This window comes from Verticillium dahliae, genomic scaffold (assembly GCF_000150675.1).
Source record: "Verticillium dahliae VdLs.17 supercont1.25 genomic scaffold, whole genome shotgun sequence".
In the NCBI taxonomy this organism is placed as follows: Eukaryota; Fungi; Ascomycota; class Sordariomycetes; order Glomerellales; family Plectosphaerellaceae; genus Verticillium; species Verticillium dahliae.
In genome coordinates, this window is record NW_009276932.1 from 237,095 (window position 1) to 261,859 (window position 24,765).

The window sequence follows — 24,765 nt, forward strand, 5'->3', positions numbered from 1 at the left end:
CCCGTCCCTGCCCTCGGCCTCCGCGGACGAGGGCGACGGCCCGGCCGAGGTCTCCATCGGCTCGCACACGGATTTCCAGCTGTTCACCATGCTGTGGCAGGACGACGTCGGCGGGCTGCAGGTGCTCAACCGCGAGGGGCAGTGGATCCGCGCGTCGCCGGTGCCGGGCACCTTTGTCGTCAACATTGCCGACTACCTGCAGCGCATCACCAACGACCTGTACGTGAGCACGGTCCATCGGGCTGTGAACCGCAGCGGCAGGGAGAGGATCAGTATGCCCTTCTTTTTCGGCTTCGGGCTGCACGAGAGCTGTGCTGTCATCAAGAGCTGCCTAAAGGACGGCGAGGAGCCGAGATATGAGGATATTGGATGTGACGCGTGGGTGAAGAAGAGGGCCCAGGCCATGCACAAGACGGATGCAGATGACGAAGATGCAAACTGAGGCCAGAGCGACACGTGGTAACAACGATGTAGAAACGAAATCAACAAAGGACTGAAATACCTCAAGGTGCAATCGAAGTGCTGGTGAATAGTGATTCCAATGCTACAGATATCTTGCATAGCTACTTCGAAACAGAAACCAAGGTAATTTGAATCAAACCACGCCGTCCCGGTTGTGCCCATTATCATACAACAAACAACAAGGCCAGGCAGCGCCGTTCTACCAGTTCAACACCCCCTTCCAATAATGTGACCAGGCAACGCCAAGACAAACTCTCAAACCACTCAGTCCCGGAACATTAATTTCACCTCTTTTGACACCCGTGCTACTCGCCGTCTAGCAGCGCGTCCATCCCGTTGCGCTCGTTTTCAAAGCTCTCCGCTGTCGGTACAAAGCCGTCGAATGGCTCCCTGCCCTTGCGCCCGTCATCGTCGTGGTTCGTCAGGTCTTCGAACATTTTATCCACAGCGCGCTCATCTTGGGGTCCTCCTGTTGCACCCGTGGCTGGACTCTGTCGAAGACCCTTGTTCTCGTTCCAAACCCCTGGACCGTACATTTCCTCGGCCCTCTTGCGCCCGACATCCGTCCTGCCTAGGATCTCGAGAGCCTTACTCCTCTGGCCCGGATCAAGCAGGTTGAGGCCGTCCTCCTGGCCGTTGTTGAGTCGATCCTCCAGCGACATGGATGAGTTGTCATGGACCAGCTGTGGACCTCCGTTTCCGTTGGGCATGAAGAGGCCTGGGTGTAGCGTTGGTCCGCTATCGATATCCATGGCATCGTCCTTGCTTGTTGTCGAATGCCGGCTGCCTCCGACACGTTCGCCATTGGAAATGCTCGGTGGTGTGGCGGACGATTGGTGTGATTTATGGCCAAACATTGGATGCATGGCTGACCCAGGGGGGACCAGTGCCCCGGCTGCCGACGCCGCAACACCGGCTGCGTGGGCATTAGCAGCAGCCTCGGCATTTTGTGCTTTGCGTATCAAGCTCGCGGCCTTCTGCTTCATGTTCTCGGGAAGGTCTTCTGGGTCATCAACGCCGTATTGGGCCAGCAGCTTCTGCAATTTCGTAGGGCGTGGCTTGCGCGTGCTCTTAGACACCTCCAGTACGGGCGGCGGGTTCGGGGCGACGGGGCACCACTTGTGCAGTTCCTGTCTGAAAAAGTTTGTTTCGTAGGCGAGGAGGATCTCGGCGCCCTCAATCTTGCGGAGGTAGAATCGCTGCGTGTCTGCTTCTGATTTGGTCGACACAAGCGGGTTGCAAATGCCCGCGACATGGTTGCGGAATTCTTGCGCGTTGTCAATGATTTGTTGCAGAACTTCTTCCTCTTCCGGCTGGAAGGGAAGGTTGCTAATCTTGTCGGACCACGCAAGCAAATCCTCGAGCTTTGGCCGGGCGGCATCTCGCGGAACCTTTAGACGCCAATCGCAGATGGGGCAGGTATACTTGTCCTCGTCCTTGACCTTGCCGCGAGCAATCTTGAGACACTTTCCATGGTACCTGAGTTCATTAGCCACATTAGACTTGCCGCGATGACGATAGAACACTTACCACTCATGACACAATTCGCACTCGATCATCATGCCGGCCTCGACCTTGCGACAGATGCAAAACACTTCGCGCACACGAGAATCTTCGAAACGGCTGGCCCTCCCTTCCGGGCTTGCTTCTCGCGATGCGGGTTCGGCTGGAGTCCGCGGCTTGTCGTTGACAATGTCGAAGCAATCCTGATTGCGCTCGAGAACATATTCCATGTGACTCTTGAGAATATGCAGAGGGGCGTTTGTCTTGCCGAATAGCTTCTTGCCCTCACGCATCCAGTCCTCGTGACGCTTTTGCTCGCGGCCGAGATCCAACGTACCGTTGGGCTTCGAGTTGAGGTCTTCCAGCTTTCGCATGATTTCAGCCACTTCAGTGTATTTGGGTCGCTTGCGAATGTCGGGATGACGCGATCTCTCGGTCAAGTCCAGGATCTGGCGGTGGGCTTCCCGTTGCTTGTGCAGAATGGCATCCACAGCTGCAAGGGTCTCCTGAGAGACTGGCAGCGAATTGACCGTGACCTGCGTGGAAAGGGCCTCCAACTGGGCGTAGTGCACAGCCTCCGCATAGATGAGTTCGCGCGCCTTCTTCTCCCATACCTGCCCGGCATGCATCTGGTCAAGATAGTAGGTAAGATGGTCGTTGTAGGATGGTATCTCCAGACGCTGGCCCTCTTCGATGAGCTCTTTGACCTCGTTCAAATTGAGGACAACGCTGCGGCTCCGGCGCGCCTTGTCGTTCCAGTTCAGCTGATCAAGGATACGCGACAGTCGGCCAACCTCGGGGATGTCAACATTGAAAGCGCGGCCCTCTTCGAGGAGCTCCTCAATGACTTCTGCCGTGGCTGTGTGCAAGTGCTCCAACGCCTTGTTTGCGTTCTTCTGGAACGTTTCGATGCCGTCGGCTCGCTCGCGCAGTTGAAGGATCTCAGGGCAGTCGAACCCAATGTGTTCCGCTTCTTGAAGCAGGCGGTAGATGTTGCTCACATCGCGCGCATCTCTTTCCTTCTGGTCCGCAACGGAACTCTTACGATTCGTCAGGCCCTTGTCGCTCTTGCGCCGGTTCTGCTGCTTGCGCACAGTGTAATTTGTTGCCTCTTCGACCCACTCATTACATCGATCGACGAATTCCCGCAGTAAAGGCAGCGAAACGAGATCGTAGGGAATGCGTTCGCCCTCGTGAAGGAGAGCACGCAAAGACTTGAGGGACGGTGTCGCCTCTTCCTCGAGCATCTTGTCGTACTTCTCCTCCCAGGCCTCAGGTGTGTGTGCCTTCTCCAACACCTTGGCGAAGGTTGCGGCGATAACATCTTCGGCCCTGCGATACAGGAGCACGTGTTGCTCACCAAGATAGCGCTGGGACTCGGGTACGTCGCAGCACGCATGTTGGCCGGCATGCAGCAGGCAAAGAATCTTGCCCGTCTTGGTGCACTTGAAGCGAGATAGATAGCTGAACGCCTTGCAGTAAGAGCAGAGGTAGTCATCCTCTAAAGGCAGGTCAGCTTCCTCAATCTCAAACGCAAGCGGGCAGTCACTGTTGTTGGCGCCCGTGAGACTGCACTTGTGCCCCTGCGACTGAACATGTTTCGAAATAAAGTCTGCTCGAGCTGCAAGCTCACGCTCGTGGATGCGCTCAAGTGCTGGCGCTAGCCATTTTGCCGTCTGGATGGTCAGGCCGTTTGTTGCTGTTCCCTCGGCTGCCGTCCAGAGAAGTGCGTCGTGCGAAAAGCATGGCTGCTTTCTGAAGTCGCGAAGCCTGTTCACGCCGGAAAGACCAAACGGCTCCCAGTCGCAGGGGGCAAAGTTGACGGCCTCGTTGAAGTTGAAGCCGTGGTTAAAGCCAGCGTGATATGCCTGGGGGAAAGTAATGACAAATTGTCCGGCTCTCTGGTCCAATGCGAAGACCCTGACGCCAGCCTTCTTGAGTTGCTCCGGAGTCAGAAGTGTGACGAGCTGAAAGAGCAAATCCGGCTGTGTCTCGAACAGCTCAGGCACAGCCTCTCTCATCGCCGCCTCAAACTTTTCCGCGTCTTCCCCGGGAATGCCATACCACGTCTTCGTTGCGCCGAAGTGTTGGTAGTTGGCCGAGTACGCGTAGTGATCTTCGTTGTGCCAGCAGAAGGTTGAGAAAATCATGCCCACGTAGACCCAGGGAACCGTCATGCCCGAGATGTCGGACTTGATATGCCTAAACAAACTCTCAGGATGTAGTGGCAAGAGGTTCAGGTTCCAAGGATCGGTTGAGTATGGGTTCTTTGGATGCTTCTCGACGGTTGGGAAGCCAGAGCCATGTGTCGTACAGTGGATGTCGGCGCCATACTCGACCTCGACCGTCTCTTCCATGTCTGCAACTAGGCGCCAGAACTCGGTTTCAACATCCTCCTCGGTAACTGGTCGGTGGCACTTGAGGACCGAATCGTACGGCATCTTTCGTTCGAAGAACCCTTGTTTGAAGTCGGCAGCCTTTTGTTGGAACTGACGAAGCGAATAAAGACCGCCCTCTTCAAATCCATACTGTCCATCGCCTACCAGACAGCGCGGACAGTTCCATTCGGGGTCGACTTTTTGCTTCAATGGGGGGTCCAAACATGAGCCGTGGTAAGCGTGATCACACGATTCGCATACGTGCAGAGGACCCGCCTCATCGGCCTTGCCACAAGTCTCACATTTCTCCCCAGGCGTTGAGTTCTCATCGCGTGGAGGTCTGGGCCCAGACGGTCGGAACAGAGACATGTGAGAGCCGGCCACTGTGGGCACGGCGTCCTTCTTGAGACGCTTGCTGCGCCTGCTGTTGGCACCATCGGCGTCTTCCTTGGGCTCGACCGGGTCCCGCTTGGCGGATTTGAGACTGTCGGAGCTCATCTGACGCTTGAGATTCGTTGCCGGCCCTAGGCCCGACGGACGGTACTCGGGGGTATTCTTCGCTGAGTTGATGGGGGTGCCAAATGCTCGCGGAGGAGTGCTCGTCGCATCGGCATTGGACTGGCGGTTAACGCTGGTGAAGCCCGAGTTTACCGCCGTGAAGCCCCCTGTGTTGATTGCCTTGAAACCAGATGAGACAGGTTGACTTTGTGGTGCTAGTGGTGTGTCGGACATGGGTGTGTCACGATCAGCCTCTTTCTTCGTGTTGAGTGTTGCTTGGAGCGCATCAGAGGCTTGCCGCGCAGGCGACTCGGCTCTGGCGCTGGACGGTGTGTTGACATTGGATGGCTTGAGTGGCGTGCCTGATGGACTCGGGGTATAAGGTCCGCCGTTTTCGAGCTCGAGCTGCTGGTGAACGCCGGGCTTGGCCACTCGGAGGTAATCCTCGTACGGGCAGAGCCATTTTTGGTACGAGTTTTTGAGCGATGTCGACAATGAAGACATGATTTTGCCGCTGTATCCGAGATCACGGCCGATTTCAGCCCACTTCTTTCCCTTGCACACCTTTTCAAAGCCGCCACGCGCCTCCACAGCCTTCTTTAGCCGATAGAGGTCAAGTGGTTTCTTGTCAACATATGGTAAACGGTGCAGGTTGTTACCCTGCTGTTTGTGGAACTTGGCGAGCGCATCGAGGTAAGACATGTTGGCGCGTGTGCCTGCAAAAGTCAGTCGATGGAGCCCGTTGGGTGTGCGTGCCTTGGGAGGGCGCATACTTCCTTCGACCGAGTTCAACTCCTGCTTGCGTGTCCTAAAGTGAAACCGCTACAAGGCTGGTCAGCAGTCGTCTCCCCGGTGTGAGCAACGCGACGTACTTCTGTGTCGATGGCGAACTCGGGATTCCACGAGTCGGGAGGAATAATCTTGCATAGGCCGAATTGCTTGGCCTCGGGCGTGATTTTTCGAATGTATTCGAAAGGGTCCTTCCATTCCTCTTCGGTCGGACAGTACGTCGGCGCCTCCTCGAGTCCGTGTGGTCGGTTCTTCTTCTTCATCGGCTCTTTCGCAGCCGTCGGCTGACCGCGTCGCTCGACCGACGACAAGTCGAGTGGCAGGCTCGTCATGGAGCTCAGGGGGATCTGAGGGTTCGTCGGGTGGTATCCGTTAGAGTTGACCTGGCCGGCCTTCGTCTTGCCGGCACCGACAGCTGGAGACGCTCGCGAGCTCGTAGGCGCGCTTGCATTGCCTCCAGCAGCGACATTGCCAATGGTCGGCGCAGAAACCATTGCGATTGTGTGGGGTGGCTGGAAGGGAGTTTGAGGTCGATCGCCGGACAACCGAGTCGCAGAGAGATCGGGAGACAAGGCAGGTTAGACGGTGGTCATGCGTGCGGCTATCGAGTGTTCAACTGAGTTGTCGCATGGTAGGGAGGTCGAAATCGTCACGTCGCCGAATTCAAGGTCACGCGGGAAAGGAGCCCTTGGGTCGTCCGAGGGGCGAGGGATGGAGGTGGAGAGCTGAAAGGGTTATTGTCAGGTCGGAAGGGTGGGAAAGTTATCTGGGTGTGCGGGTAAAGCTTAGCAAAAGGCTCGAGTGGGCGGCGGACAATGGCGGGTTCGCCAGCCCCCAAGGAAATCGCAGCGGTACTCGGGACAACTAGAAACTAACCTGTTGTTCCTCGACAGAACGTGCAGCGTGGAGGATGTCAGGACGTTGGGATGTCACGCAGGGTGGGAACTCTGGCGCAGAAGACAAAATCGCTATGAGCACCACCGGATCAAGGACGAGGGCGAGTCATGCACGGCCAAGTTTGGGTGTAGTGACAATCGAGGTGGGAGGTGCAGGAGGAAAAAGGTCACGACATTGACAGCACAAGGGAACGGAATGGTGGGAGAGCAGGGTGGAGTGAAAGCGCCGACGTGAGATGGGCAGGTGCATCAGGCGAGGAAATGGGTTAGACAGATGGACGGACAGAAAGACTGGCAAAAGCCGAGGGCAACGAACAGGCCCCCGGCAGATGGGGGCATGGCAGCATATCCCAGTCTACCTACCTACTAGCTGCCTACCTGCCCAAGGTACCTACCTAAGGTGAGGTAAGGTAGGCACGAAACGGACGTGCCTTTCCCTGGCGAGCGCAGGGCCAGCGGCAGGTGTACATGTGTGAAGAGAGTAGGTGCAAGCAAGGTGGCAGGCAGAAGAGGCAAGTGTCTTATGGGTGGGTACCGAAAAGTACCGACCAACAGGCTGGGTTCAGGGTGCGCAGCAGTGTACTCGCAAGTCCTCGGAGGCTGTTGCGGAGTGAGGCAAGTGCGAGGGAGAGCGAGAAGAACGGAACGGAAGGGGCGACCAGGGACCCAAGGACCGCCCGCACCCGGATCTGAGGTTGCAAAATCCAACTGCATGTGGGTCCGCCTGGAACGTCAAGTCGCCAGTCTTCGACCACAGGCATGACTCGATCCGTCGCTTCGGCCTGGGTCAATCGACGGCGAGGTGTCTTGGGCGATGCATTGAATGATGCGATGGTCATTTGTTTCAACGCGCTTTGCATGGCTCTCTCTCGCTGGCCTGTATAATCGATTATTTCGCGCGCAACCATGCGCATTGCGTTTGATTGATTGATGGAAGCAATCTCAACCACGCGACGCCCTTTTTTTTTTTTTTTTTTTTTTTTTTTGTTCCCTTACCTTCTTTTGAGAAGCGAGCCGTAGCGAGCCGCGCCATCCACACAATAACAATCTTGACCTAAGGGCGATAGCAAAGGTGATATACCAGACGTGCGTCTGTTTCTTCTTGCATAATCAAAGCAAAGAAGCACAGCCGTTTCCTCAAGTGCTGCTTCTCTGGGGGGGCGAAATCTTCGCCAATCGAACAGGACCCATATGCCCTGGAATGTCGCTGCGACAAACCTCCAATTGTCGTGGATTCTCAGCGGTCAGACCAGCGAACGCCCCCCCGCCCCAAGCAAGGTCACGCCCCTCGCATGCTTTTTCCTGCCGGGCCTCCACTCCAAAATCTGATATCCAGCGCCATCGGAGCAGGGGGTGAACACTAGTGGTACACCGACGAACCAATCGAACATGCATGACGTTGGCGGCCAGCCCCATTTCTCTTAGCCTGCCTTGCCTGCCCACTCCCTTTCAGTGGACGACCCGATCGGGCGGCTTGACCGAGGGAAGTGTGTATGGTGGGCTGAGTCATGATCGTTTTGGAGTTTATGGTTCGACGTACCAAGGAGGCATGAGCAGAAGTGATACAAGCGTGTGCCGTAGCCTACCTAGGTAGGTGGGTAATGCATCGTATATTGGTGAAAGAGAAGCCATAGCTCGCTGGTCGGTCAACGTTCATGTGTTTCATACTTATGCTATCTGGGTATCATGTCTTCGCTTGACGCTTCTTCTTGACCTTCAGAAGCTTGTCCACCTCGCCCTCGCCCCTGACTCGCAGCGACAGTTCCCTCATCAAGTCATCCCACCGGACCTCACTCCTGCAGCACGGGCACGGCCCCGCCACGGGCAAAACAGCTTCCTCGCTGCTCTCCTGGGCCAGAAGATGGCGGCTCCAGCAGGACAAGTGTCCCGCGCCCTCGCAGCTGCCGTTCGAGCAAATGACGTGTAATCCCCTGCCATGCTCCAATGGTTCTTTGCAAACGACACACGCGCCCTCCCTCTCAAACGTGACAATGGACCGTCCCTTTTCGACGAAATCCTTCATCGGCGCGTGGTCGAGAGGCAGCGCATGGACGCCCCAGTTCTCTTCTGTGCCGGGAGCTGCCGTCGACGACTCTCCAGCTTCGCCAGCCGCCTCGGCGTCCGTCGCCATGGTTCCGCCAGGCCCAAAGTCCGTCAGGATCTGAAGGCCCTTCCTGACCGGCTTCTCAGCAGCGGCACAGCTGTCATTCCACGCCTTGTGCGCCGTCTTGACGAAAAAGTGCAGCTTCAACGGCCACCGCTCGAAGCTCGGCACGCGCAGCAGCAGGTGCAGGTTCGACATGATGGACGTGATGCCGGGCCGCGGACGCTTGGGGTGTCCATTCTTCTTGACGCCCGCGGCGCGCGAGATGCGCGACTCGCTCGGGATGTGCAGTGAGAGGTGCGGGTTCGTCAGCGCCCACCTACGTGGCCTGTCAGCTTTGCGGCTAGGGGGTTAGAGACAGAGAGAGGAAGGGACGCACTCGAATTTCAGAGCGGCAATCATGCTGGGGAAGCCGGAGACGATGGCGATCATTTCCCACGGTCGCAGGCTGCTGCGCGACGTGCGGGCAGCGCCGCCGCGCGCGAGACCATTGTGCTGCTTGAGGCGGCGCGGCGGATTGGGGGTCGAGCCGATGTAGAGGGAGGCGTGGCGGACGGTGGAGCGCAGGATGTAGACGGTGTAAAGCGCGGGAATCGGCCTGGAAAGGACTGCCATCGCGGCAAGCGAGTTCAGCTCATCCTGCTGTGCCTGTGTTGGGTGAAGTGATGGGGGGCGAGGTTGGTGTGGTCATCGTTGGCGGGGCGAAAGTGTCCCTCTGGGTCGCGTCCTCACGTCACCTGAAATGCTAGGCGCGTACAGCCCACAGCAGCAATCTGCAGGTGCTCAAACTTCGTGGCGAGCTTCAACGATTTGTCTTGTGCAACCTAGTTTCCCCTTTTTGACATGGGACACATTCATATCTGGCTCGAACGCCTCCTGTTTGTAGGATAAGCCTGCATTATACTCATCTATGATACACCCCCAGTCCAGTCCACGAAGCCACTGCTCAGTTACAACAAGCCCTGCTTCTGCAAATCATAGTATACCTTCTCGGGCATGACATTGCCCTCGCCGTCCTCCATCTGCACGATGCTGCCGTCATCCACCTTGTTTTTCTTGGCTTCGCGCTGGATTTTCTCCCACAGATTCGTCGCTTGCTCGATGCTAGTGATGTCGCGGAACAAACTCGTATTCGTGATGCCGAGGCACCGCAGGCCGTGAACGTGCCGCGCTTCATTAAAGTGCTTGTCGAACGCCCTCCTGCCCATGTAGACGAAGTTGCCGCAGATCTCACATGGGAACTCGACACCGAGGCCGTGCAGCCTGTACAGCCAGTAGGGAATCGGCTTGCCATCCCACGAGAGGGGCAGCTTCAGCGGGTTGTAAATCTTTTCCTCGCCGTCGTCGTCCTCGCCGTCTTGGTCCTCTGTGCGCTCCTGCTGGTCGCCGCCGGACAGGCTCATCAGGTTGTCGAGCTCCTGCTGGCGCTCACGCTCCGTCATGCCCTGCTTGCGCTCGACGTTGACACGGGTGTCGTCTCGTTCCGTGCTCATGGCCGCCGCCAGGCGCTTCACTCTGTATTCTCGCTCGGCCACGGCGCGCTCCTTCAACCGCGTTGCCGAGATCTTGGCTCCGTTGCCGTTTGTGATTTCCTCCCCGTCTGCCTGCCGCGCTTGTCGCGCTGCTGCGGCCTTGATGTGTTTCCTTCCTGCCAAGTGTGCTTTGTGGACGTTTTCATTCTTGAACTCCTTTTCGCAGTCTTCGCACCATATCGCATCGGGCGTGCTGGTCGTGTTTGCGCCGTTTGCAGCGCCCTCGTTTTTCCATCCAGGGATCTCGTCCTTTTCCCAAGCCGCTTCAAAGTCCGTCTCGAAGCCTGCGAAGACCTTGTCGAGGTTTTCCAGAGGTCGTGTCCGTCTCATGAAGGATTCAAGGTACGCTGACAAGTCACCGACGTATTTGAAGTATTGATCTGTCAGTTTATCGCCTCGTTTCAGGCCACCGGACCCTGGCGCAAAGTTGTCAAAGACCTCCAGGTACTGCAGGTACGTCAAGCGCTTGACGTTGGGCAGGTTGAGATAGGCCTCGTGGGACGTATAGAGATCGAAGAAGCGCCCAAACCCCTCTTCACCAGAGAACAGTGAGTCGACAATGTAGGGCATGGGCGCATCGCCGGCCTTTGTCGCCCGATACCGAGCTTCCAAGTTCTCCGCCTGTTCGTTGGGGTATTTGGCATGGTGATCGCGAACGCCTTTCAGCTGGTTATAAAACTGCTCAAAGGGGTCGCCAGTGCTGAGTTGCTGGATTTCCCGGGAGAGGTGACCGTCGGTGTCGCGGTAGAAATCGAGGAGCTTGGAAGATTGCGCCTGGATCTGGTCCAGCAACTGGGCGACTTCATGGTCGCGGTTCAATCGGTCGCGAATGTGCTTCGGTTCCTCATCAATCCGTTCGGAGATGCCCTGTTCGAGCCGCTCGAGGTCCTCGTGGATGTATCGCTGCTCCTCCAAAACCATGGTGTCGTCGGTTGCGTGCTGGGTGCAAGGCTGTGAGTGGTGTTGTAACGCGCCTCAAAAATTCGAGGCTACCAGTAGCGGAGAAGTTGCTGGCAGCGCGCCCCCCGACAGGTACCTAGGAGGGCCCAGTGGACAAGGTTTAGCACCGGCGCATCTGAATTTCCGGCCGAGGGTGCTCTGAAGTAGCCTGGAAAGCCGGCATGCGCAACCTCAGAGCTCATTCATGAAGATAAAGATAATTTTGAAAGATTCAGAGAGAGAAGCTTCCTCGTCATTATCAGCCAAGCAAGCCCATGTGTAAGTCACATCACTCTTGTTTGTCTGAACCTTCTCAAAAGTGATGCTTGGGTATCAGGGTCAACATGCAGCAGTGACACTCATGAACTGGCCCGTGCGCTTCTTCCCAATCCAAAATTTTGGGTGGAGCCCTGGTTGTCGGCCTTGATCAAGCAATCGCGTTCCATCCAGTCTTGCGCTCTGCGTTCAACAACCTCATCACACCCAACCCCCCAAGACGCAACAACGAACATCACCATGGCTGAAGGAAGCGGCATCGATAGGAAGGCGGAGGAGAGGATGGAATTTTCTACCTCCAAGGAGGTGACTGTCCATCCCACGTTCGAGTCGATGTCTCTCAAGGGTAAGCCGACTGTCAATGCCCCTCGCCAGGAGCACATCAAGCTCTTCCAGGCAACCTGCTAAAAATGCGTCCCCCCAGAGAATCTTCTCCGCGGCATCTATGCCTATGGTTACGAATCTCCCTCGGCCGTCCAGTCTCGCGCCATTGTCCAGGTCTGCAAGGGCCGCGACACCATCGCCCAAGCCCAGTCCGGCACGGGTAAGACTGCTACCTTCTCGATCAGCATGCTCCAGGTCATCGACACGGCCGTCCGCGAATCGCAAGCCCTCGTCCTGTCTCCTACGCGCGAACTTGCGACCCAGATCCAGTCCGTCGTCATGGCTCTCGGCGACTACATGAATGTTCAGTGCCATGCCTGCATCGGCGGCACCAACGTTGGCGAGGACATTCGCAAGCTGGACTATGGTCAACACATCGTGTCTGGCACACCCGGTCGCGTCGCCGACATGATCCGTCGCCGCCACCTGCGCACCCGTCACATTAAAATGCTCGTTCTCGACGAGGCCGACGAGCTGCTCAACCGCGGTTTCCGGGAGCAGATCTACGACGTGTATCGCTACCTCCCGCCCGCCACCCAGGTCGTCGTCGTCAGCGCCACGCTGCCGTATGACGTCCTCGACATGACCACCAAGTTCATGACCGACCCTGTGCGCATTCTTGTCAAGCGTGACGAGCTGACCCTTGAGGGTCTCAAGCAGTACTTCATCGCTGTCGAGAAGGAGGACTGGAAGTTCGACACCCTTTGCGATCTTTACGATACCCTGACCATCACACAGGCCGTCATCTTCTGCAACACGCGCCGCAAGGTCGACTGGCTGACGGACAAGATGCGCGAGGCCAACTTTACCGTGAGCAGCATGCACGGCGACATGCCGCAGAAGGAGCGCGACAGCATTATGCAGGACTTCCGCCAGGGCAACAGCCGTGTGCTCATCTCGACTGATGTTTGGGCACGTGGTATCGACGTGCAGCAGGTCAGCTTGGTCATCAACTACGATCTGCCGAGCAACCGCGAGAACTACATCCACCGTATTGGTCGTAGCGGCCGCTTTGGTCGCAAGGGTGTCGCCATCAACTTTGTTACCAGCGAGGATGTGCGTATCCTGCGTGATATTGAGTGTAAGTAAACCCTTTCTTTCGAAAGCGCAACGCGAGCTCATTGACTAACCATGGCCCAGTGTACTACTCGACTCAGATCGACGAGATGCCCATGAACGTGGCCGATCTCATTTCTTGATCCTGCCATGTGGTCTGTCATTTACAGCTACCGGCGTTAGGCGTCTGCGGATAGCATCGCGCAAAGCCAGAAAAGAAGACTAGGCCGGCCGGAAGACGCCGGCCAGGAGCAGTGGAGGAAGGGGGCCCTGGCCAACATGAAGTAAGTGCAGCCATGCGACCCTTATTACAATAGCCATGCGAAAGACCCAATGCTGACAGATTCGCATCATAGGCCAGGGGGAAAACAAGATTGCACCAAACAAAATCATGACAGCAGGAGGCACCCAGCGCAACACGCATCGCAATCCAGAGCCGTCAAGGGGCTTCGGGGGGGTCCACACCGGGCCTGATTGGAGCTGCGTGTTCGATGCGCTCGATTTCGAAATGTGATAGTGTGTTAATTGATGATTTGACTTTGGCCAAACGGCGGCAAACACCGCTTTCTTCACTCAATAGTGACGAGACGGGTGCAAAACGCGTTAATGGTAGTCTGTAGTTTGGGCCCGGGGAGACGAGATCCCTGTCTTCCGGCTCGCCGGTGACCAGGATGCGTGCAACTCCACGGTGAGCTTTGGTAATCTCAGAAGCTTGAGCCAGGCCACTCGGCTTGGAAGCTGAGGTACGAGGAGGTACGGTAGACTGGCATTTCCAGTGCCTTGATCTGCCAGGGATGCATCGTGAGCGATGGCGGGATTTCCAGGTACCGTTGGCCCATTTCGGGCTGCTGCCTGCCCCCAAGTCCACTGCGTCGTAAGGCGCTCACCTTCCCCCACAGGACCTAAACTCACTAAGAGACCTACCTGGGTACCTTAACTTACCGCAAGGCGCCCGGCCTAGGTCCTCAGTGCAGTATCCACTGCTTCGGAAGCTTTTAGTACCTTATTACCAAGAAGTCAAACCTCCATCATGCAACTGCCGCGGAATCCTCAACACAATATTACGTGACACGCGGCCGTATTTCCATCGACATCCGTCATTGTCTCGTCACTCTCACCCTTGAACGTTGTATCACCATACAATGAACCACACACCCTGGTTAGTGGCCGACCCTGCAGAGTTGGCAACGTGCCATGGATAAGGCATCGCCCAAAGCCAAGGTACATACACCAAAGCAAATCTGCCAGGCCAGATTCAGAGCCATCACGCGATGGTCTCACCAGCATGTGTTTTCAGGTCTCACCTTCAGTATACGTAGCACTCAGGTCACCAGCGCCAAGATGAACGTTTTCGTCAGCACGGAACCGGCGGCTACTGGGAAAGATCAATAACCTCGGGAGTCCGCCGGGCCCTTTCCGTGGCGTCGGTAGACTACCACAACGTGGCTACACTTCTCGATCGCGAGTCCACAGAACTTGAACAAATAAGCCATGGCAGACGCAATCAGGGAGACATCCCTCCAGCCTTCGCGTAGCACCTGCCTGCCGGCCAACAAAAACTCCCAGGCTGTTCCCTTGATGCAACAATAGAGTGCAACATCTCCGAGGGGGGTGAAGCAACCACGTCCCAACCGAACACGAGCAGGGATCTTTCTTTTGGTGTGCTAAGCTCGCGTCCAAGCGTCCCAACCGACCCCTGAGGGTGGACATGCTTCTTCCGCCAGTCGGCTGATCACATCTCGCAGGCTGGTGGCGCCGCTGCGATCCTGGTATTCGCCCGTCCATCAGTTCTGGATCTTCAGCTCCTGAGGCGTGAAGGTCCTTTTCCCGGTATTTCTTTTCTCAATGCCGCTCTTGTTGCCACGGATCGATCATTAGCGTTTGGGCGCAGCGGCCGAGGGCGGCCCGCTGTTACCCTTGGGCACCGCGCTGTTGGGCCTTGGGGGTTTGCGACCTGCTGGGACCGACAGGGAGAATGATAATAATACACCGCATGCCCAGGTCGTCCCTCGAAGGCCCTTGTTCTTTGATACTGGCCCGTTTTACGTCGATGTCTGCCCAGAGGTCGCTGTCGAATCTGACTTGCTTTCACCGACCGTATCGTATCGGTCTTCTGTCTTCAAGCTGGCCTTACTCATACTCTTCTTAATGGCCGCCATGATGAAGATGCCCTGACGTCCCGCCCACCACGAAGCAACAACCGCCAAAAGCCTGACCTCCGGTCTTCGAGGATGCTACCGACTCCGATCGATGGGACTTCGAAAGATGAGGGCATTCAAAATTATGATGGAGTATATGATACCACCAATACAACCGCCATTCCTTCCTGGTTGGCGGGCCCGACTCCCGGGCCTGACCACTTCAGAGGGCAGTCCGTAGCCCCGGTGGCGGTCGTCACAGGAGTCGTTGCTGCGCTGTTAGTTGGCCTGCGGTTCTACACGAGGGCCAGGATACTGCGCGCAGTCCACCTGGACGACTGGCTCATTCTTCTCTCCCTTGTTCTCGGTCTGGGAACGAGCGCCACCATGATAACTCGTCAGTCGGCCGGCCCTGCGTTTCCCTCCATTGCTAATGATCGTATCAGAACTCAGTCAGGGCTTGGGCCGTCATTTCTACTATGTCAGCGACAGCTTCAGTGATTACCTCAAAGCCGGGCTCGCCGCGAGCCTCCTGTACACCGCTAGCCTCTTCTCGACCAAAGTCTCCATTCTCTGTCTTTACATCAGGATATTCTCGTACCAGGGAGTCCAACTTCTGAGCAAGATGCTGCTTGCGATCGTCGTCATCTCCCATACGTGGATCATCGCAAGCATCCTAACGACCTGCGTTCCTCTTGATTCCATATGGGTCGTCGAGAAGAAACCGTCATTCTGTCACAGTTTCAGCGTCTTCTGGGCCAACGCCGGCCTCAATATGGCTACCGATCTTTTGATTTTCCTTTTACCCCTTCCCATACTCTTCAAGCTTCGACTGCCCAGGCGTCAGAAGTACAGCCTATATTTTGTTTTTCTCCTTGCGTTTGGGTAGGAAAGATCCCGCTTGCCTCTTGACGAGTAATCGCTAACATGGCTTCTCAGCGTCTGTGTCATCTCTGTCGTTCGCCTGACGAATCTGTTGAAGCACAAAGACCCGTTGTACTTCTTCATGGACGTTACGTGGACCGCCGTCCCGATCGCCAACTTGAACTGCATCGAAGTGCACACGGCCATCGTTTGCGCCTGCCTCACGACCATCAAGCCTTTGCTTGTGCAATGGTTTCCCTTTTTGCTGTCCTCTCGGCCACCGGAGAGCCCCATGACATATCCCGTACCACGCTACGACAGGCCTCTCACCATCGGCACTCAGATCACGCGACATATTCGACCTCCCCGCTACTCCTTTGTCAGTTCAGTCCACACGAGTGACTTCAAATACGACACCACCGACGAGGGCGACAACCACTTTCAGCTGCCCATCTTTGCGCCAGGCGACGGAGACGGCCGGTTTGGAAGCAACAACAGCTACCATCTGGTGGATCTTGAGAGAGACGGGAGCATGCACGACGGAAGGGGGTCGTCTTCGAGGCCGAGCAGCTCGAGACCGTCTAGCTGGCCCATGCAGTCGTTGCCGCCACGAGCGATGACACCCGAGTGGCCACTCAAGTCACCGACGTCACGCAGCGGCTTGATGGAGGGGCGAGAAAGCGAAGAGATTATTGCGGTGCCAGAAATTACCTATTTGCGGGAGGGCCGTCTTTCTCATGAAGTCTTGCAAGGATATGGCCATGCAAGAACGAGCATGCACGGATGGATTTGAAGACTGGCCCTCCTGCCCCGAGACACGAAAGGTCTCGAGAGCCCCCAAAGAACGAACCCTGGACTCCAGCAAGAGCCGGAGGGTGACGAAACACAGGGCGAGGATTTCTCCATCATGGCTGATCCTGATATCGGCCCACAACGACCCGGAGCCCGCAGCCTCCATCGTCCCGGTCCCGGCGTCGAGTACGCGCGCCCACGGACCAAAATCCCCGACAGCCGTCCGACAACCGAAGGCAAAGATCGGCTGGTGTACCGCGGCGCATGCTCAATGGTTCTCACCACGTGGGGGTCGGGGATTCATTCTCCCGTCGTGATCGCTGCCAAAATGGCACCACCGATATCCCCGCGTCGTGTCGACACGAATGCACGCCGTGTCATTGATCCAGCAACCGCATTCGCGGGGGATGGTCAATCTCAACATGCGGGCAACCACTTCTTGGCTCGACTCCTTATCAGCCTCGCAAATGTCATCATTGCAAATCGGGGGAGCGATGTCGCAGCGTTTGGCAGAAAGCTATCATTTCGGCGTGATTATCAACCCAATGCAACAACTGTCGCGGCCGAGGCTGGCGTCGTGTAGTGTTATTGATTGGATCGCCGCTTGAAGCGGTTGAATGATGCAAGTGGCAGAATACATGCGGTCGATCACGTAATGCTACGCGGTCATTTGGAGATGATTGAGAGGATCATCGATGTGTGGGAGGGGGAAAGTGTTGAGTGAGGGGTCAAGGCATACCAAGCATAAATGAAGCGATACCCATTTGAAGAGAGAGTGTGAATGGCCTGGATAGACAGCATTGAAGATAAGGTAGTCAAGACATTTTCAAACACATCCAATATTTCTCCTTCGAGCAACCGCAAAGATGGCACCCTCAGCCACAGAGACAGCCCCGGCCAAGATTGAAGTCGATGATATCCAGGTGAAGAAGCTGGCCATCAGCGAGAAGCCTGCTGCACCCGCCTTGGAGCAGACAGAGGAGCCGCTGCCCGAGCTGCGGACTGACCACCGCGAACCCCTGAAGCTCAGCGGTGCCCTCGACAAGTACGAGCACATCGAGGTGACGCCCGTCATTGGTCGGGAGTACGTCAACGTAAACCTGGCCGAGCTGCTGAGGGCACCCAACTCTGACGATCTCATCCGTGACCTGGCCATTACAGGCAAGTCTTCCTTCTCTCTCTCTCTCTATCTCAGCATCCACGTTGAGGCTAACTCGTGACACACAGTCTCGCAACGCGGTGTCGTCTTTTTCCGCAAGCAGGACGACGTGACGAATGATCTCCAGAAAGAGCTTGTCCAGCGTCTGGGCGAGCTCTCGGGCAAGCCGTCGACATCGAAGCTGCATATCCACCCGATCAACAACGCAGGCCGCGGCGATGACAAGGACGACGAGATCAGCGTCATCTCGAGCGAGCAGGCCAAGAGGCTGTACCTGCATCGCTTCCTGAACTACAACAAGAAGCAGAGCCAGAGGTCGCAATGGCACTCGGACATCACGTTCGAGCCCATTCCGAGCGATTATGCCCTGCTCCGACTTACGCAGTTGCCCGAGACGGGCGGTGGTGAGCTCCCATTTTTTCCCCCTTAGTTCCGTTCAACCCTCATAGATCATGGAGCCAATATCTTGGACGAAGACCATCGCTGACGTACGGCCAGACACGCTTTGGGCTTCAGGCTACGAAGTCTACGACCGCATCTCGACGCCCCTGCAGGGTTTCCTCGACAGCCTGACGGCGACGTACGCGCAGCCCGGGTTCAACGAGGCGGCCGACAAGAACGGCTTCAAGATCTACAGCGCCGAGCGCGGCGCGCCCGAGAACGTCGGCGAGCTGCTCGAGGCGATCCACCCCGTCATCCGCACGAACCCCGTCACTGGCTGGAAGAGCGTCTTCGCCGTCGGCCACCACGTGCAGAAGATCAACGGGCTCTCGGACGACGAGTCGAAGCACTTCCTCGCGTGGTTCGTGCAGCTCATTGTCGAGAACCACGACCTGCAGGTGCGGTTCAAGTGGAGGGACGTCAACGACGTGGCCATCTGGGACAACCGGTCGGTGTACCACGCCGCCACGCCGGATTACCTGTTTGAGAACCTCGGAGAGAGGCAAGGGTCGAGGGCCGTGAGCTTGGGCGAGAGGCCTTATTTCGACCCCCGGAGCACCAGCCGCAGGGAAGCCATCAAGGCGGAAGTGCTTGCTGCTGCTGGGCAGAAGGAGGCGGAGCAGTGATGTTGCTACGGGGTTATGGCTTTCCTTTCGTAACATGTCTGAATGAATACGGTATGCAGTACACGGACAGAACGTACAAACAAGATCGTCTCAACTCGTGGTGCCATGTATATGTACAAGGCAAATTTTTTGAGCCACGCTTATGACTGAACAAGGTATGACATCGCCAGACCTGGCTCATCTGGCGGACCCTCACAACGCGATGTGAGGCTGTAGTCGGCCCTCCGACAAGGGTGATGAGAGACATGCGAGCACGTTCAACAAAACACTGTCAAGCTGGATATGTAGATCACAGAAAAGAAACGGAGTCCGGTTGGTTGCTTCGGGCCCCGAGATCAACGAAGGATCCTTCCCAATATTTATCTTTGGCGCACCCTTCGTCCAAAGACGTACCGACAACGTAAGTTCATCAGGCCGAAGCCCGTTAGCTGTGCTGTTGGCGGGTGGCCATTTCTATCTGAGGAGGGAAAGAGGAAAGCAAAAGCGAAGCTGGAGCAAAAAATCGCGACTTTGATGCGGATTGCAAGATGGCCTGTGCGCGTGTCTGCAGAAGCAGCACGTGACTCGAATCACGTGCTTTGCAGAGGACGGGTGGACCCCTTGGATTAGGAAGTCATGGCAGGTGATTGGCCCCGGCTGCCGAGGAACCGAGGGCATTCCGCTGGATTTCGAGAGCTGCGCGGTTGACATCAACACTTTGCTAGTGATTGCTTGCCTGTCATCGATTGATACACGCGACTGCTCCGCCTACCAACGCCCTCGACCGATCAATTACAGTCGTCCACGATACCCCGATTTCTCGACAAGATGATTGCGCAAAGGGTGGGAGTGTCGGCCGCGCGCCGAGGTGCGTTCCCTACCCCCCCCTCCCGAATCAATGGCCACACTTGTAGCATCGCGAGCAGCCTCATTGAAGCCACCCCGAAAGAGCCTTACGAATGTCGAGCTAACCTCTTCCGCCAGCTGTGGCCGCGCCCAGCACCTTCTTCACTACCCAGGCCCCTAGGCTGGCTCTCTCTACCTCTCAGATCCGGTGCGTGCCTTTCATCCTCTCTCTCCCCCTCTGCTCGCCATTGAACAGCATCCTCCTAACCTCGACACGTGCAGCCCCGTCGGCACCGCCAAGCTGACGCCCGCCGAGGGCCAGTCCATCCTCGCCGCCCAGCGCCTCCAGCGCCCGACCTCTCCTCACCTGACTGCCTACCGCATGGACCAGACCTGGTTCGGCGCCTCCATCTGGACCCGTTTCACCGGCGGCGGCCTCTCCGCCGCTCTCTACGTCTACCTTGGCGCCTACGTCGCCGCGCCCCTGCTCGGCTGGCACATCGAGTCCGCCACCGTCGCCGCCGCCTTCGGTGCCCTGCCTCTGGCCGTCAAGGGTGGCATCAAGTTCCTCGTCGCATGGCCCTTCATGTTCCACTGCATCAACGGCGTCAGGCATCTGACCTACGACCTCGGCCTCGGCTTCGCGAAGAAGCAGATCGCCCAGTACGGATGGATCGTCTGGGGCTCCAGTCTCGTCGCTGGACTGTACACTGCTTTCCTGCTGTAGATTACCCCGGCATGAGGACGGAACCGGGGGGGGCTGGCATGCAGACGAGACTGAGAGAGTGGAGGAGCGGTGAAGAGGAGGAGGAAGCAGAAGACTCGAGATGAACAGCTGCACGCACATCAGAGACGGAGCGTTGAGGAAAGGAGGCGACGATATCAATAATGCAGTCGCCGCGGGGGAAGAGGGGGTCCCCCAGAACCGCGGGCCAATGTGTGCTATAGAAATTATTTCTTCGACTTTGTATACCATGACCATGCCGTCCGTTTTTACCAACCGTAACGCCATTTTGCGCCGACCCGTCTTCGTCGTCACTCTAGTGTCGCACCCGTGAACACCCACCTCTCACCCGGCTACTGGATCGTCCGCGCCTCGAGCACCTGCTCCACGAGCCTCTTGTTCCCCAAGCCGGCGATCCTTTCGCCGAGGATGGGCCCGATGAATTCCTTCAGCTCGGCCGTCTGCGTTGCCGCCGGCCCGCCGTTGACGCCGTTCGCCCGAGCCCTGTCATCGGCCACGAGCGTCGCGATCGCCCGGACGATGCCGCCCACGAGCAGCTCGAAGTCGAGCCCCTCGCCCTTGTCCTTGAGCCGCTGCAGGACCTCGTCGCTGTACGCCCGGAGGTACTTGAGCACGAGCACGCGCACGGCCTCGGGCCCGCCGGCCGCCGCGAGCCCTGTGATGGCGCCGTAGTGCGCGGCCGGCAGCTTGTCCGGGTCCATGAAGAACTTGAGACACGTGCGGACGAGTTTGGGGCGGAGGAGGTGGTTGGAGGCGGCGTAGCGCAGGGCAATCTTGCCGAGGAGCGAGGCCGAGAACTCGCGCGAGCTCGTACTGGTCCTTTCGTGGCGTCGTCGGCGCCCAGCTTGCGGCCGAGCAGGCAGGTGAGGACGGGCGCAGCGATGGCGTTGGCGTACGGGTCGAGTAACAGGTTTGTGTTCTCAATGAGAGCCTCTGTGAGCTCCTTGACGCGTCGGAGGGTGAAGACGTCGTCGAGCCGGTGGGTCACCTGGTTTCGCGACTATGTTGATATAGTAGGGGATCAGCTGTGCAGGCCTAGGGTCCGTACGGACGGAGGCGAGAGCGGCATGGCGGAGCCGGCCCACCTCGTCGTCTGGGTTGTCGTCGAGGAGAGCGTTTTGGACCTTCTCCAAAGTAGAGAACCGAGCTCCTTGGAGATGATGTGTTGACTGTCGGTCGGAGCGAGACGTTGTCGTTGCCCCGCAAGAGCGGCCATGGCGGGGTTAGCCCCCAGGCCCTTTCGGTAGCAACTCCTGGCTGCGAGACTCGGCGGTCGTCGGGTTCTGGGGGATGGACGGCTGAACACCCTCAATGGCGAGCCAGTGGGCTGGGGGATTGAAGCGTTAGCGGGAGCATGGGAAAACTTCAGCTGGCCCACCTACCAGTGAAGCTCATGTCGCGCGGCACCTTGGGCAGGGGCGCGTTGATCAGCTTCTCGAAGTCGACCTCTTCATCCTCCAAGTAGTAAAGTGGCTGGCCGGGACCGAGGCTTGCCTCTCCATAGCGTAGCGGGCGCGTTGATTCGTATCCGTAGAGGGGTTCGACATCAAGAACGCGAAGGGCTTGTGCTATATCGCCGACAGTAAGGGTGGTGCGGCGCGCCGCGCGCATGAAGCGGAGGGCCTCAATCACGACCTGGCCGATGCGGTACTCAGCATCTTGCGTTAGAACGCGGAGAGCATCTTCGTTCAGAGAAGAAATTCCAACGGACTCGGCGACGTCCTTCACATTCTCTGGATTCCAGAGGAGCTTCGTTTCGGGCTGCGCGGGTTGGGCCATCGCAGCGGCGTTGATAATGCCTGGCTTTTGCAGTTACACGGGGGGTGAAGCTGGCATGTCAAGTCGCGACGGATTGGAGTTCGGAGTTGTCACCACGGAATTGAACAAAGTGGATTGATTGTTGTTAAGGTACAAAAGGAGACTTCCAGAAGTCCAAACGAAGGTAATTGGTCAGATCCAGCATCGGTAAGGAGTCTTACCGGGGCGATAACGACAGAACAAATGCATCAAATGAGGACTCCACATTTGGGAGATGAAAGTACTCCTGGGTCACAGAACAGAACCTTGCCTGATCGGCAACACACCCCCTCAGATGGGTAGGCGAGCCTCTCTCTGACCATCTGAACCACGAAAGATCAGGCAGATGCCTGTTGGCGGCTTTTGGTAGAGAATTTGGTGCCTTTGGAACAGTTGGCGTTCTCAGGGCAGATGAAGGAAATCGTGCTTGTGAAGCAAATAAGGATGTGTGTAAGTGTTAGGAGAGGTGGGCGAAATTGAGCAAGCTGTTCACTGGTGGACCGCTGGTACGCACTCCATCTGCAGAAGCTTCACGAAGTTCTGATGCTTCTGAGTCGGGAGAATCTTTGTAAGCCCATCGCTCACTATCTTGTCAGTGCTCATCCAGTCCACGGATATCTTCCCCTGTCTGACTGTTTGTCGGATCCAAAGACGATGGATGTCAACATGCTTGAGCTTCGTAGTGGCTTGAGGCCTCTCACTAGTGAGTAACAGCAGCGTTTGGCGGTTATCACAGAACATCTGGATCGGAACCTTGCCATGAAAACGTAGCTGAAGCTCCTTGATCAGACGAAGAGTGGCAAGGTAGTTCCTCGCTGCGACACTGAGGGCCACCAGCTCAGCTTCGGTGCTAGAAGTGACCACGGATCGCTGCTTTGTAGCTTTCCAGTCAATTGGACCTCCAAAGAGCATGGTGGTGTATCCTTGTGAGCTAAATCTGGTGATGGGATCATCGCCGAATGATGCGTCGCTCGCACAATACAGCGATGTAGAATGGTCTCCTGATCCTCCGTAGGACAGCGAGAGAGTCCTTGTGCGATAGAGGTAGCGGAGACAGTGGTCTGCTGCAAGGTGATGGAGTTCTGTCGGCCTGAGCAGAGACTCCGCAAGTCTTGAGGCAGCTTTGGCCACATCAGGTCGTGTTGTGGTTGCTGCGTAATTGATGGAACCAATTTTGCGTTGGTATAGTTGAATGGATTCAGCAGAGGCTTCGTAATCCTTTGGAGCAGGTGCTGGGTCTGTTGATAGAGGCGTCAAATGACCTCTGGTGGATGGCTGGAGGTTGAGGTCCTTCATCTTTTCAGTGATGTAGTTCTCCAGAGACAGCCAGAGCTTGCGCTGGCTACGATCTCTGACCACTCTGATGCCTAAGAACCATCTGACCTCGCCAAGTTCTCGCATCTCGAACAGAGACTTGAGCTGGCTCTTCAGCTCTTCGGCCGCTTGGCGATCCTCTTTGCGGTTCATGAGGATGATGTCGTCAACGTAGAAGAACATGATCATGCCTCTGCCCATGAAGACACAGTTATCTTCCTCGAGAGCCACGAGGCCGATCTTCCGCATAGCCTCGGACAGCAGCTTGTGCCAGAGAAGCGGTGATCGGCGCAAACCGTACAAAGCTCTCTTCAGCTTGAAAATCGTGCGCCTCTGTGGAGCGCCCTTCTTCTGTTGCATCTCCTGCATGAGATCCCAGCCCTGAGGGGCCCAGACGTAGACTGTCTCGTCGAGGTGTGCATTTGGAAAGGCGTTGACGGCATCCAACTGGTGCGTGTCTAGGTCAAACTCTGCACAGATGGCCATCAACGTTCTGAACGTCTTGGCTGCCAGTGTCGACGCGTATGTTTCCATCTCATTCTTGGGCTGTTGGTCTCCTCGTACGCAGAGCCTGGCCTTGAACTTGGTCACGTAGCCGGTGGAGTCAACCTTGTATTTCCAGACCCAGGTCAACCCGAGAACCTTGTGTATTTCCTGGTCGACCGATTCGAAGGGGACTTGCTCGATTGTGTCCATATTTTCAATGGTGTTGACCTCCTGGACGCTTGCTTCTAGCCACTGCTTTTTGTGATCAGAATGAAGCATCTCCTTCCAGGATCTTGGCTCCGCGGGCATATCTGTTCGGAGAAGCGGTTTCTTGTTCGATGGAGTCTGAGTGTGAAAGAATGAGTATTCCACGGTCAAATGTGATGATGGAGGCATTTTCTTGCTGCGGCGGGCTCCTAGAGCCTGGTCGGTGGGGGTGCCGTCTTTGAACTGTGACGGCTTTCTGTCTCTAGCGCTCCTTCGAGTGCCTTGGATTTGTGTTGATGGCGACGGCTGTGGGGCTGGTGCCACTGATGGTCGGGCCTCCACAGTCTCTGTCTCGTCTTCAGCTGAACTTTGATCAGCTGGTGTGTGTTGAGGTGTTGATTCAGGGCTCCGAGCTACTTCGATAGTGTCTTCAATAGCCTCTTCAGTCACTTGAATGGTGTCTGGCACGGGGATCGTGTCTTCCACAGCATCTTCAGCCCCTTGAATGGTGTCTATTACGGCATCTTCCACCCCCTCAGAGACAGCTGGCTGAA

The 24,765-nt window shown here is 56.8% G+C and overlaps 10 protein-coding genes across 10 annotated transcripts in view; 6 read left to right on the forward strand and 4 right to left on the reverse strand.

The window, feature by feature from the left end:
- The window catches only part of VDAG_09306 (2OG-Fe(II) oxygenase), a gene marked incomplete at both ends in the record, with an annotated part of 1,131 nt that extends 689 nt beyond the window's left edge, over positions 1-442 (forward strand). The window contains one exon of the mRNA XM_009655608.1: positions 101-442. Within this exon, the coding sequence (XP_009653903.1) occupies positions 101-442 (342 nt within the window). The remainder of the gene's footprint in view (positions 1-100) is intronic.
- Positions 443-767: 325 nt separating this feature from the next.
- Positions 768-6,124, reverse strand: VDAG_09307 (histone demethylase JARID1A; the record flags this gene model as incomplete). The annotated part of the gene is made up of 5 exons (XM_009655609.1): positions 768-1,941; positions 1,993-4,547; positions 4,605-5,557; positions 5,615-5,663; positions 5,714-6,124. The coding sequence occupies 5 exons, from the start codon at positions 6,122-6,124 to the stop codon at positions 768-770; spliced, it is 5,142 nt and encodes a 1,713-aa protein (XP_009653904.1).
- Positions 6,125-8,210: 2,086 nt separating this feature from the next.
- Positions 8,211-9,245, reverse strand: VDAG_09308 (GIY-YIG catalytic domain containing protein; the record flags this gene model as incomplete). The annotated part of the gene is made up of 2 exons (XM_009655610.1): positions 8,211-8,949; positions 9,010-9,245. 2 exons carry the CDS (start codon positions 9,243-9,245, stop codon positions 8,211-8,213), a joined length of 975 nt encoding a protein of 324 aa, XP_009653905.1.
- Positions 9,246-9,580: 335 nt separating this feature from the next.
- On the reverse strand, positions 9,581-11,083 carry VDAG_09309 (splicing factor 3A subunit 3; the record flags this gene model as incomplete). The annotated part of the gene is made up of 1 exon (XM_009655611.1): positions 9,581-11,083. One exon carries the CDS (start codon positions 11,081-11,083, stop codon positions 9,581-9,583), a length of 1,503 nt encoding a protein of 500 aa, XP_009653906.1.
- Positions 11,084-11,617: 534 nt separating this feature from the next.
- Positions 11,618-13,043, forward strand: VDAG_09310 (ATP-dependent RNA helicase FAL1; the record flags this gene model as incomplete). Its single annotated transcript, XM_009655612.1, has 3 exons — positions 11,618-11,723; positions 11,802-12,842; positions 12,988-13,043. The coding sequence occupies 3 exons, from the start codon at positions 11,618-11,620 to the stop codon at positions 13,041-13,043; spliced, it is 1,203 nt and encodes a 400-aa protein (XP_009653907.1).
- Positions 13,044-15,388: 2,345 nt separating this feature from the next.
- On the forward strand, positions 15,389-16,612 carry VDAG_09311 (uncharacterized protein; the record flags this gene model as incomplete). The annotated part of the gene is made up of 2 exons (XM_009655613.1): positions 15,389-15,840; positions 15,895-16,612. 2 exons carry the CDS (start codon positions 15,389-15,391, stop codon positions 16,610-16,612), a joined length of 1,170 nt encoding a protein of 389 aa, XP_009653908.1.
- Positions 16,613-16,726: 114 nt separating this feature from the next.
- VDAG_09312 (uncharacterized protein) lies at positions 16,727-17,194 on the forward strand (the record flags this gene model as incomplete). Its single annotated transcript, XM_009655614.1, has 1 exon — positions 16,727-17,194. The coding sequence occupies one exon, from the start codon at positions 16,727-16,729 to the stop codon at positions 17,192-17,194; it is 468 nt and encodes a 155-aa protein (XP_009653909.1).
- Positions 17,195-17,477: 283 nt separating this feature from the next.
- Positions 17,478-18,837, forward strand: VDAG_09313 (alpha-ketoglutarate-dependent sulfonate dioxygenase; the record flags this gene model as incomplete). Its single annotated transcript, XM_009655615.1, has 3 exons — positions 17,478-17,754; positions 17,839-18,174; positions 18,269-18,837. The coding sequence occupies 3 exons, from the start codon at positions 17,478-17,480 to the stop codon at positions 18,835-18,837; spliced, it is 1,182 nt and encodes a 393-aa protein (XP_009653910.1).
- Positions 18,838-19,564: 727 nt separating this feature from the next.
- Positions 19,565-20,389, forward strand: VDAG_09314 (succinate dehydrogenase cytochrome b560 subunit; the record flags this gene model as incomplete). Its single annotated transcript, XM_009655616.1, has 3 exons — positions 19,565-19,684; positions 19,801-19,870; positions 19,945-20,389. The coding sequence occupies exons 1-3, from the start codon at positions 19,645-19,647 to the stop codon at positions 20,387-20,389; spliced, it is 555 nt and encodes a 184-aa protein (XP_009653911.1). The 5' UTR covers positions 19,565-19,644.
- Positions 20,390-20,739: 350 nt separating this feature from the next.
- Positions 20,740-22,186, reverse strand: VDAG_09315 (transcription initiation factor TFIID subunit 6; the record flags this gene model as incomplete). The annotated part of the gene is made up of 5 exons (XM_009655617.1): positions 20,740-21,226; positions 21,304-21,407; positions 21,456-21,576; positions 21,659-21,734; positions 21,790-22,186. The coding sequence occupies 5 exons, from the start codon at positions 22,184-22,186 to the stop codon at positions 20,740-20,742; spliced, it is 1,185 nt and encodes a 394-aa protein (XP_009653912.1).
- Positions 22,187-24,765: the final 2,579 nt, after the last annotated feature.